At 36.4% G+C, this 12,969-nt stretch overlaps 1 protein-coding gene and 1 long non-coding RNA gene across 9 annotated transcripts in view; one reads left to right on the top strand and one right to left on the bottom strand.

The window, feature by feature from the left end:
- Positions 1 to 12,969, bottom strand: part of MAPK10 (mitogen-activated protein kinase 10) — a 157,720-nt gene that overhangs the window by 73,971 nt on the left and 70,780 nt on the right. For all 8 annotated transcript variants that reach the window (XM_064651670.1, XM_064651675.1, XM_064651677.1 and 5 more), the window contains one exon: positions 2,220 to 2,389. In XM_064651670.1, coding sequence (XP_064507740.1) covers positions 2,220 to 2,389 — 170 coding nt within the window. The remainder of the gene's footprint in view (positions 1 to 2,219; positions 2,390 to 12,969) is intronic.
- On the top strand, positions 236 to 8,863 carry LOC135412787 (uncharacterized). Its single transcript, XR_010429950.1, has 3 exons — positions 236 to 393; positions 6,651 to 6,716; positions 8,509 to 8,863. It is a non-coding gene; the product is annotated as an uncharacterized LOC135412787 (long non-coding RNA).

Raw genomic sequence — 12,969 nt, 5'->3', positions numbered from 1 at the left:
TATCTTTAATGCTCCTATATCAAGAAAATAATTTTGTCTTTGATGTAATTTTCAGAATAATCAAGTGAAATCAAGTCCCCACTTCTCTATAAACACATTCCCTGCTTCCTATGCCTGCTTCTGTTCCACAACATAAATTAGTTTCCACTGAAAGTCTCCTGCTTATGTTGACACCTATTTATAGAATTGTATGAGAAAGATCTCAGTACTCTGTGCCTTTGCCTAGGAACCCTGCAACACCCACTTCCAGAGCAGCCTGAAAAACATCAGGTCACTCCTGCACCTCCCTCTGGCTCTCCAATTACCTCTTGGTACCTCTGGGTTCTTTGCAAAAGAACAAGACAAGCAGGACAAAATAGTTCCCTGCCAGAGCAAGCAGCACTCCACAAACAGGTAGGTTTTCAGTATTTTTTTTCCTTTCATCAGCTTTTTCTAGATGTAACTCTATACCCACCAAAATAGCTACAGCTTCTAAAATAAGTGTAAGTTTCTACAGTAGAAACTTATACTCTTAAAATTTACTGAGTAAACTTATTATTACTATCTATTATTATTAGGCAAATAGAAAGTTACACAACTCAGGAGGTTTTTCATCATGTATTGATTTCTCTTAGCTAAACTACATATATTTATCTCACAACTGTTTTTTCATTAATTAATCACTTCATTATTGATTATTCATGCTTTGTTTGTAGATGGTTACTGTATCTCTGGTAAATTATGCCTCACAAAAGGGAGGTTACAATGTAACACAAACTAAGGAAAAATACTCATTATCTTTCCCATCTATCGTGAAATACTTCTATATCATCAAACTGTAAAAGGTGTTTTATGGCCTCTCCACGCTGCTCAGCCATCTCAGGGGACTTACATTAACTTTCTCTTGAACTTACATGTTTTCTGTTTAGATTTTATTTCCTAAGAGATTCTTAATTTTTGCTGTCAACTCACAGTATGAGGGAAAAATTCACAGCCTGTTATTGATTTTATTTAGCTTAACTTCTATGGGGTTTTGCTGCTCATAATTGACCATTACAGCAATTCAGTTGCAGAGAGGTTCAACAAGAACTGATTCGCCTGTAAAGGGAATAGAGAATAGTAAGTAGGAAGAAAAACAATCTGGTTTTGGATTTGGACAAATATGGATTTGGACAAATAGTGGAAAATTAATATTACTAGTTCTCAACTCAGAGTATGCTTCTTTCCTAAAGCTGATTTTAAACTACCACTTAGCCCTTTTGTGTTTAAGATACGAAATAAGGTACTTAATAATTTAGATCAGTCTTTGGACTTGCATGGTCTCAAAGTATAACAAACAGTGGAAGGGATAGACTGAGACCTAAGGATGTGTTGTCAGTGTTGTTACACTGCCAATTACAGTGCCAATGCCAATGATCCACGGAAGTCCATGTGCCACTAGTTTAAAGGAACCTGTTGCTTTACCACTGCCTCCACCTGTAAGGTAACCCACAGCATATCAAAGCCAGAAAAGAGCAGTGATAGAGATGACAGATGGAATTAAGACTCCATCTCTGATGAAGTTATAGATAAAAGATTGTTTTAATTACCCTAATGCCTCATAATGAAACAGCTAACAAATGCCTGCACAGAGACATTTAAACACAAGGCACAAAAATTTAAAAGCCCTGTCTAAAAATACAGCTATAAAAGCCAATCAGGATATCACAACTTTGTAACATACTAATCTCAAATTCCATAAGCCTTTTGCATTATTTCGGAGAGCTACTGAATTTGTGTCTTCTGTTCCCATTATTCGTATCACTGAGACATCACTTTTAAGAAATAAAGGAAACATTAGCAGTTACCTCGATTCAAAAAGCTTCCACTTTGAATACTTGAGAATGCTATGGGATGTGACAAGTTTCTATATAGCTCTCAGTGATTTTTACTGTACAAATACTAAAATTACAGGGTTTACTTGGGATATTATCTGCACTGCCTCTGGAAATAGTGCCACAGTTGTCAATTATGATAACATCTTTCTCCTGCTCTCTTGCTATGTGGAGAAACAAACCTAGTACTATCACTCTCACCAGCTGGAGAATTTATTAGCAAACCACTGGGCTCCTTCTGCCTCAGGACGTCTGTTGCCTGACTGCTATTTTTGCAATTTTAGATGATGTCTGTGGCTAGCAAACTGTGAAGAAATGCAAAACACAAATCTGTATAAAAGCATAAGAGAAACTGCTGATACTTACCAAACTATTCCCTGAGCCCCAGAGCCAATGGGTTTCAAGTTCTGGTAGCGTTTGAGAACTGTGAAGGTCGAGTCACCTACTTCCACGCTGTAGAACTGGTTGTCAACTTTGCTTTTGCTCATGTTGTAATGTTTGGCAATATATGACACATCCACTTGTTTCCCAAATCCCTGTTGTACAGAAGAAGGGAAGGGAAGAGGGAGTGGAAAAAAGAGAGGAACCAAGGTTGGTAAAACATAAGAATACTGATAAAACACTGCCAGCCTAATTTTTCAATATAAATTCTTGCCCTTTTAGGCTCATTGTCATAGATCTACATGAATCCTCAAATGCTCTCAAAGACTGTATCAAACCTTCTTTCGTGCAGGAAGCCACCATAAAAAGCCACAGATTAAAGAAAACTGGTCAATTCTCCAGCTGATGTTTGTGACATTAACTGTCAACTACTGGTCTCTGCTTGCCATTACTGCTGCTTTATGACTAGTGGCTTATAAGTTCCTGCAGATTCTGCATTCTCATTTGTATTGAAAAAAAATACCTCATTTTAAAATAAGATGACTTACATCAATGTAGAAGTGGGACAAGAAACACAGGAATTAGACTCTCCATCATTGGTTAGACAGAGCAAATAAGTGTATTCACAAGTGCTAAAACTTTCTCTGAGCATAAGAAAGGCCTTGAGAACCTTTCAACAGGAGTTGCAAAAGAAACGGAGCAGTTTATGAGTCAAACTGTGACCCAACATGGCTCAGTATCATGGAGAGTATTCAGAAGGTTTGGAGTTCTTCCACAGTTCTAGGTTCCTAAGGATAGGAGAGTTGCTCTCATGATCTAGTAAATGCATTAGTACCAAGCAAATGCCAATTTTCACGACACAAAACCAAGTTTATTCTTGCACTGTAGCTAGCACTGCAGAGCAGTGCTCCTCCCCAAAACTGTAAAATTAAAAATTATTAATTTTTACAAAATTAGAAAAACTCCCCCAAGTTTGCAAAATTACCATGCAGAAAGCTACATTATAACCATTTTATGACTACTACTGAGCTTAGTTTCCTTAGGAATATGGAGCAAAATACACAGCAATTTGAGATAAAAATCAGAATTAGATGCTTTTAATTTAGGATTTCTACTATGATGTTGAGCACAGAACGCAGAAGTTCAATGTATTACACCAGATATATCCTCAAATAGTTGACAATTCAGTTATGAAAATCAAGACTTTCCCAAATGCCTTTGATATGGAAAAGTAAAGATGTGCCTCTGTCTGTGCATTTATTTTCAAACACAGCTTTTAAATTTTCTTAATTGCTCTACTATAAATTTCTTCCTTTTCCCCCAAAAATCTGAATAATCAGCCTTGTTACGTGTCTGTGGACTACTAAGTTCAATTTTGACGGAGACAGGAAAAAAGTAAAGTTGATTTGGATTGTATTACTCTTTCAATTGAACAGAACATCACTCAAGTGTTCCATGAAGCTGGTCATTAAAAACAGATAACTGACCTTGCTGAGAACTTGGATTGTCAGGTTTGCCTTGGGACAATTAATATTATTTTTCTGTCCATTATCTCCCTGGAAGGCCCATTGTCACTGGACAGCACTGGTTCATCCTAACCAATTCATTTAGAGACTTCAAAACACTTTAATAAATGTAGCTCTTCATTCAAACACAAAATCTGATCTCAGGAGACCAATTAGAAACTTTACATACACTTTTTATTCAGATGTGGCAGGGGGGAGGGAAGCCCTGCCCTAAGACAGAAAGTGAGAGGTTTATGGACACTGACACAGCGGCAAATTGAAGGTTACAGACAGTGAAATGATTTCACAACAGGTTTGAATTTTTGTCATTGCAAGACAGACTGCATCTGACTCACACTATGCAGTCTTAGTCTTAAAATTTCTTCCATTAGGTGAAGAGAGATGCATAAATTTGACTAGCCCAGATATTTATACCAGACCTGGGATTGAGAGGCTTTCTTTTTAAAAAAAATATGCTCCTGACAGATAAGAATTTCACAGCTCCCTCTGGCTAGACACAAACATTTGGAGCGTGGTTTTTTCTGATGTCATTATCAGAACAATGCACGAGATGTTCAGCATTAACACCCATTACTCTGAAACCAATGTTTATATATAAAGTGTCAGCATAAAAATTGCATTCCTTAGTGAGCCTGACTCATAGCCAGCTCCCCTGGAAGCACAGATATACAGAGACTTTTTTAAACACATTTGATAACTGCATTAAGGCTTGGGTGAGCCAGGCCTGCCACAACTTGTTTGTGTCCTCACTCCTAAGCTACCTGACAGCTTGTTGTGTGGTATGGAGCTACATGGGAACAGATATTTTATCACTTTACATTTAGAATTGTGTGCACATCAAAATTTCTTGCTTTTAAGTTAGTCTAACTGTGTGAATTACTGGTCTCAGGAACCTCATGCTCCCTACAGTGGGATTTCTGAACTACAGCAGTTCCAGTAGGTGTTTATTTTAAATCTTAATTAAACCAGCTCAAACCCACCACTTATAGTACCTCGGTTATATGGATAATTAGCAAATGTAATTGCTTCAGCCAACAGCAACTAAAGTCATGGGACACAGAAAACCACAACTGGTAAGAACACACAAATGTCTTGATGAGCAGCTCTCGTCTATGTTACACAGATCATTCCTAAAACAATCTGCTCCTAACAGTGTGCGAGTAGAAAAGGTAAAGACTGTTTTATTTTTCATGGAATCTTTTTTTTTTCTTTTTGGATTAATGTTTTTCTGTGTATTTAAGAATCTGTGCACCATAAGGTCTTTGACAAAAAACAAAAACATAAACACCGAGCATTACTTCTGATTCAGTTTGAAGTTAACTTCAAGCAGAATGCCTCTACTGAGTGACAAACACTTCAGCTTTGTGGACAGACTGAACAGTTTCCAGGTCATCTACTAGATTGCCTCCTCATTTTAAAACCCAGACTCCTAAAAAAACTACAAAACCCCCCCATATTTTCCAATTTTTCCAAAGCCTAAATAGCATTATTGGATTAATCACATCTGATCAGATCCCCAAACCAAGATGACACATAATCAAGAACCATCTTCAAACTGATACAACAGCCACTTCCTAATGAGGGCAAGGAAACAGCAGTTTTGTTTTACTCTAAAATTAAGGTAAAAAACCTTTTCCCATTAGCAAGGAAATTCATAGTCTTTATAGAGCACATCGGTATTAGCTTTAGTTTCAAACCCTGATGAAATTCTTCTTCAAATCCATATAACTCATCTTAAAGAAACCCGCACACTACATTTTTGTCTTGTTCTGTTATGTTTTCAGCGCTCACTCAAACCCCTTCGAGAAGCTTTGGTGTTGGTATAGAAAAAACATCCCCTTTCCTCCTTTCCCTGTCCTCCATCTACACCACTAAGCTATTTCAGATCCAGGTTTTACTGCATAATGTTTACAAGTTCTGTACTGGCAGCTACAGTTAAAGTTTTGATTACCTGGCATCAGAAAGGAACCCAAGGCTAGGAATTTCCAGTATACACCCTTCTGTATAAACACCTAAACCAGAAACTTCTCTCAAATGAGACTGATACTGACAACTTAAGAAACTAGGAACCAGCACTTCATTCAGAATTAGATGGGGGAAGGAAGTTTATAGTAACACATGGCAATCAGGTTTGCTTCTCAGGATGTCACAGAAAAGGTGTATAGGTTTCACACAGCAAAGTGAATTCCAGTGACTCAAATTTTCAGGTGAACTTTAAATGAACTTGGGCAAGCTACAATACTGGGGCCCCAAAGTAACAGTAAACACTGCAGATGTGAAACAAAAACAAATTTTTCTGTTCTTCTCACTTTGAACAGAACACATCTAAGTTTCACAGACCTTTGCATAATGTGAAAGATTATTCCTCAGAGACAAAGTAAGCATTAGAGTGCTATTTGTTCTTGTTTTTCATAACTATTTAGACAATGGAATTACATTGCTTCAACACTGATAGGAACTTAACTTTCATTTCACATATACAAAAAAGTAAGCACCATTATTTTGGTTTTTAGATAAAATTGAAAACTTCTAAACACACTCTCCCACACCCACTCCTCAGTGCCATTCTCTTTCCTCCATCCTGAGAAAGTTAAGGGAAAAAGAAGCGAAAGTTTTTCAGCCATGAAAACATAACTATCCTTGCTGGCTCATTTAAACACATCTGCAATGATGTTTGCTTAATATTCAACCAATTGAGAAGGACAGAAAATAAATTGTCAAGACTGAAACATCTGAGGTGAAGGGAAAAAGATACTCTCACCATTACTAAATGCTTAGTGAGCATATATATTTTGCTTTCAAAGAACAATTACTTAAAAGTTCAGTGAAACTTAAATAACTTAGTGGCTCACACAGTTACAAACTGCATTCTTTCCATTTTTTCTTTCAGAGCACAGACAGCAAGAAGGTTAAAAAGCACAACAGAAAGAAAGGATGTTATTTTCTATATTACGAGGTGAATTGCTTCCCGATATCCCATTTTATTTGTCTATTTCTATCCTACAAAATAACCATATTTATTATATTTCACAGGCAGACTTTTGTTTCTGATCACCATTCCTTCTATTATTGATGAGCCTAAAATATCACAATTTCTCACAGCTCAGTATCTCATCCATTTTGTCTTTTATAGATACAAATCACACTAATGGCAGTTTGAGACAAATTGTTCTCTTTTGCATCTCCAAGACAATGAGTGCTGTCACAGAACCTGTTAGCAGGCGTCAGTGGAGGGGAAACTTGACCTCCATGTAGCATCTGTCCCTGTCTGCCCACAGGAATACCTACAGGGACAGCTTTTCCAGGGTGCTAGGATGCAAGGCTACTGAAATCAGCTAAATGATTCCACTTGTGTAAATGCAGGTGAGGAAAAGAATTAGATGGGAGGCTGCCTCCTAATTTGCAGCTGGCACAGCATCCAAAGACCAGCAGGATGCGACAGAGAGATTGTTCTGAGCCAGCAATCCCAACAGCTCACCAGTGGCCCCCCACACCTCCACCCCATCTCAGGCAAAGAGATTGGTACAGACAAGAGCACATTTCAAAGGTGGATGCCGCCTTTGATTCCCTCAGGATCCAAAAGGATAATATCTTAAAGATACAATTTGACCTTAAGAGTCAGATGCTGAGATTATACGAATTGAAATTCACAAGTATGGTAAAACACTCAGTCTTCTTGCCAGCTTCAAAAACTTCTACAGAGGCAAGACCTGCTCACCCCTGCACATCGGCTAAGGCAACAACGCTATTAATTTAATGGCTATCCTCCCACTTGCACAGCTGTAATTTTCTCACAAGATTCAAGTGTCAGAATTCTGAGATAAACATGCATTTACTGAGCCCTCTGCTTTGGATTTAACAATCACAGGTTTTGCTGTGTCAATTTGGATGGCCACAGAAAACGCCACTTGGGAAATACAGAGTATCTTTGCACAGAAAGACCTACTAAAGTATTTTTAATCATGTATTCTGTATATGCCACATTTATGGCAGAAATTATGCCTATTTTTTTCACCATAAAGTCAGACTTCTCACTTATTCTACTCAAAAGTCCACAAAAGAGATCAAAACTCCTACAGAAAGTAGGTTTTTCATCCTCTGTGTGTGTGTGTTTGGATGTAATATTACAGGTTTTGATCTTACCAGCCATATCACACCACAGTTCTCCATTCTTCCTCCTCATTCTCATCCTGTAAGGATTGTATCAGGCAGTCAGTCTTCCTAATTTTAGTGTGTTTTGAATGGGACTTAAATGTTAATTCTCTGCCTTCTTTTAATCTCTCTCCAGTAGCCCTGCCCTAGACTCCAGACACAATCTACATTCCTTTATGAAGTTTGCCTTTCAAGTAGCCAGGTGAGCCCTGCAAACAACTCAACCTCAACTGGTTAGTCATTGATATTTATACATTTGCTTTGTTCACTCTATTTTAACACATCATATAAAACATCTTATTAGATGAAGTACAATATATGTAAGTGCTGGGTTTTGGGGGGGTTTATTTTGTTTTTTTTTTTTTTTGTTTAAACACTGTCCTTGCTTAACCTCTTCTAACTGAGATATCAAAAAAACCAATCAGATCAGGTAGTTCTTACCTAGTTCTGATTACACATGAAGCACCAGGTCTGCTCTCTCTCTTTCCTTTTCAGTTTTATCTACTCAAAACACAAAGCAAGCACTACTTACTTATTCTTCACTTGTCCTCAGCATGTTCACTGAGTTTTATCTACTTTTAATTCCTTTTTTACAGGCACAAAATTTTCAGAGCTCATTTATAACTGTGGTATCCCACGTTGCTCAGAAGTGCCTATGACCCAAAAGTGCATGCTTCATTCCAGGCCAGATTTCAAACAGATGACCAATATGTGAGTGTCTGCACAACAAAACAACTAGTTCAAATGATTCCTTGTTCCCCTGATGCCTGAAGAACTCAATACTGACACACAGGTGACATCCAACCCTGGCCATTGTACCAAAGAAAGTAGGGTTGAAAGGACTGATCAAGAAACACAGAGAAAAAATTCCTTGAGACTGAGGTTTCTTTATGGACAGGAACAACATCAATGATCCAAATAAAAAATGTAGCCATAAATATGGAAAAGAAAGATTTGAGACTAGGTGTTAAAGCTACTGTGAATATGTTTGCAAACATCTGATTCAGGTACAACTCCAGAAACAGAAAACCAGCAAAGACCCACTGTGGATCTGTGGCCAAAATAGAGGAAAGCAACATCAACAGCAACATCTAACTGTGTTAGATGAGAAGAAACGCTGCAGTGTGTGTATTCAGTTTGTTCAGAGGCCCTAGATTTGAAAAAGCAGCAATAACATGGGAAGAAGCAAGATACAACAAAGATTAGGAAAGAGAAATGGGATCAGTAGAAGTAGGCCAAAACACCACAACATTAAGGAATGAAAAGTACAATCAATTTATCAACAGTAGTGAAGGGGTTAAGAAGGGTTCTGAAGAAGCACAGTGTGTTAAAAGCATAGGAGACTCAAGATGGGATTAACAGCTCTTCTTTATTTATTGCATATGTTGGTAATACAATATATTTCAAATGATTTACACTTCTCAGAAAATTGAAATTACACTGATATACTGGGTGTTGTTTAAGAAGCTTTCTTCTAGTATGCAAACAGGGCAGTAAGAGTGAGGTGCTGTGCGCATCATGTCTTCCTTTAAAAATAAAGAGGCATGTAGCAACAGTACAGATGAAGTACTAAAAAGATAAACTTCTCAATATGATAATATAATTACAGTATTTGCTGTGAAGACAATAGTTAATGAAAAGATTCTCCCTTTTTATAAATAAAAAAGTGGTTTATCACACATCAAAAATAGACTAGATGAATCGGCCAATAAACAAAGAGCAATGCCATTATTAATACTGATCTTTTCTGTGTGTAAAATGAGAAGTTTCCTAAAATCATGTGATTTTTAAATGGTCGTTGATGCAATATTGCACTGTCTATATACCATTTATTCAAGACAGGTAAACATGACTGTGGAAATAAAATAAGACAGCAAAATATAGGGAGAAAAATACATCTAGAGAGAAATTAAAGCCTTTTAAATTTGGGAGTTTTTTGTTCATTTGTTTGGTGGTGGGTTTTGTTGTTGATCTGTTTGTTATTTTGAGTTGAGCAGGACTTTGCAAAAATATTCTCAATATGCACACTAAGATTTATTTCATTAAGTTTTCATTCGCTGGCATCAGTACAGCACCAGTTCCAACTTCAGCATGCAAAAACACTGATATACTGTGTCTGGCACATGAAATTGTTTAAATTGGGCAATAAATACTAGCGATGATGTGTAACCAAAGAAATAGCATGTGAATTTACACTCATGATTCACTTTAAATTTTTTCTTAATGTGTGTGGCTGGGTCCTCAATAGCTAATCTCACAGTAATTCCACATCCCACTTTTCTGTTAAAAAAAAAATTATTTTTTCAATTAGATTTTTAAATTGAATTTTTAAATTAAAATATTAAGTGTAGCAATACAGAAATTTTCTGATATACAAATGGTAATAATAAAGTTGTGTTTTTTAAAGAAAAGAAAATTCAGTACTACCAGACCAAGTTAAAAAAAAAAAAATCAAGGAATTGTATTCTAAATAAAGCTATCCCATGTAGCTACAAGTTTAGACTACTTGAAAATTCTGACAGGCTATACATGTCTTGATATTGACTAAAAAATATACTGAAAAACTAAATGGAGGAAAATATGGATGAAGCAGTCAGTATCCTTTAGGTATTGTTAGCTATTATTAATATTAGTATTAAAATTTAATGTCCTATTCTACTTACAGTATACTACTCTGCATTACACTGTGCTTCAATAAAAATGTGTAGTGTACTACAGATAAAGCTTGTTGGTGATATCAACCTTACAGAAGTATAATGAAATTATATAGGCTTTCTTGTCCTACCTTTCTATTATGATAGAAAAGCAGATATCCTTTTCCTCAGCCTTAAAAGAGATGGCTGTTTCAGAACATGAATTTGCTACCATTGTCCAGTAATTCCAGACTTAGGTATTTTTATATTGTAAATGGAGTGAAGGGGTGAGGAAGTATATATTTACTCTACTTATGCTACTGGGTGTTTCTCAGTAAGGGTTTTCCCTTTTCCTTATGTTGGAAATTATTAAAATTCTGTTCCTGCTGAATTAGCATTTCATCATACAAAACTAGTATATGCTCAGTGGCATAAGCTCTTTGTCAAGAGAAGAGTCCATAATTATGCATATGCCACTTTCCTTCACAGCCCATAAAGCTATGCCTTTTAGGCCATGAGAGAGAAATCACCACAAATATATGCTACGAGAAAAATACATCCTTAGTACTAAAAATAATTGGAATTCTGCTCAATGCTGTAGCTTTATAAAGGACACTCCAGCACAACTCTTAAGGTTTGTAGAAAGTCTGCAGTGGTGCATAAATTTGAAATGGAAGCAGGACTTGTACGTAATAAACACAAGCCACATGTTCACTCAAAGCTACAGTTTTGTGCTCTCTTGTCTAGATACTGTCAGGATAGTTGTCAGTTTTAGACACCTCAAGATATGAGTGGCAGTATCTACTTGTTGCTGATTACAACCATTCTGCTGTGACATCATCATCTGTTGTTAACAGAATCTTATCAGTTTACTGATTCAGCAGATGGAAGTTTCATAAAGGTACAAATGAGCTTTATACTTAAAGCAGAAGAATTATTAGTAAACCACAGGGCATTTGATTTCCACATTAGCATTAATAAGAATGGAATTAACAATATGGCTACCTGGAGACTTATTCATAGTCTCTAAATAAAGATCTGAATATTTGGATGAAGTATGACCAGGACAGAGATATAACCCCCATCCCACCCTATGCAATACAAATGAACAGCATCCATGACAGTTAAGGTCTTAATGCAACAAAACACTTAATTTAGAGACTGTTTTTGTACACAATGCTAACTACTATTTGGATCAGTCAGCACCTGTCTTTGTGGAGAGAATAAATTAACATGAAGCTTAAACCAGCTTTTATCTGCAAGAGAATCAATGTGAAGATCTGAAGACCCTGAAAAAGGTATTTGTGTGATAAGTGTTTGAAGAATAGAATCCTGTTTCCTGCAATATCGGGATAGTATCTCTTTGTGTGCATTTATTGGATGACTCCTCTGCTGCAGCCATTAAAAATGAATCTATTTCATTCAGTGATAAAAATGCATCCAAAATGCTGTTGATTTCATCATATATACTTTAACAAAAACACTGTGAATACATTTGGTTCTCTGTGTTCCTCTGAACACCTTTTATCAAGTAATGGTAACAGAAAAGGAATGTCTTCAGTAAATCAAGAACCTGGAGTACAGTGACAGAAAAGATTGGCTGCACATAGCCGTGCACTGACTGATGCCAAGACTAAATGAGAACTGGATGTAAAAGGAAGTGATTTAGAGTACGTTTCCTCTCTGCATGTGTAAAACAGAAATGTTTCTGTGCAGCTTTGTTTTGGTATAAGTAAAAGGGAGAGGAAGGTCAGCACAAGAGCTATGTAAAAAACACTATTCTGCATAGTGAAAGTAACGTTTTCATCAATAACATCTTTTTCATAAAATGTGAGAAAAAAACCTGCTTTGCAATTTTTGCAATTTTTTTTTTTTGAACCAAACTGTCAAAACATTACAAAAACACTATACTTAGCAAAATCCCTTCTGTCAAAAACCATGGAAGAATTAAGCCAGTTGAACATATCACACAAAGAACAGAAGATAGAGAAGACAGTTAGACAGATTATCAAACTGAATAGCCAAGATCCATCCCAGAACTGATGATACTTAGTCCAGAGCCAACCTTCTCAGGAGAACAAGTATTTAGTACTTCAGAGTTAAAAAACATAAAGCAAACCTTCCAACATTTGACACTATTTTGTGTTAAATGCTTATATACACGTAGTAGCCCTTTCTTCTTAAACTTACTTGAACTTACTTGAACCCCAATGTAATATAAAAGGCAAAAAATAGTGTTAATCATAAAGTAATTTCTAAGAATGCAGCATCACTCTCACTCTCAGAATTGAAGAATGTTCCTAATGTCCCCCCAGTGAGTTAGACTACTGTTGTTCCAACAGTGTTCCAACCCCTTAAAAAGAACCAAACCCCCCTAACAAAAAAAACCCCTAAACTATGAAGAAACAGAATTCAAGCACAAAA

Source organism: Pseudopipra pipra, chromosome 4 (assembly GCF_036250125.1).
Source record: "Pseudopipra pipra isolate bDixPip1 chromosome 4, bDixPip1.hap1, whole genome shotgun sequence".
NCBI classification, from domain to species: domain Eukaryota; kingdom Metazoa; phylum Chordata; class Aves; order Passeriformes; family Pipridae; genus Pseudopipra; species Pseudopipra pipra.
This window is presented reverse-complemented; position numbering and strand designations above follow the sequence as displayed.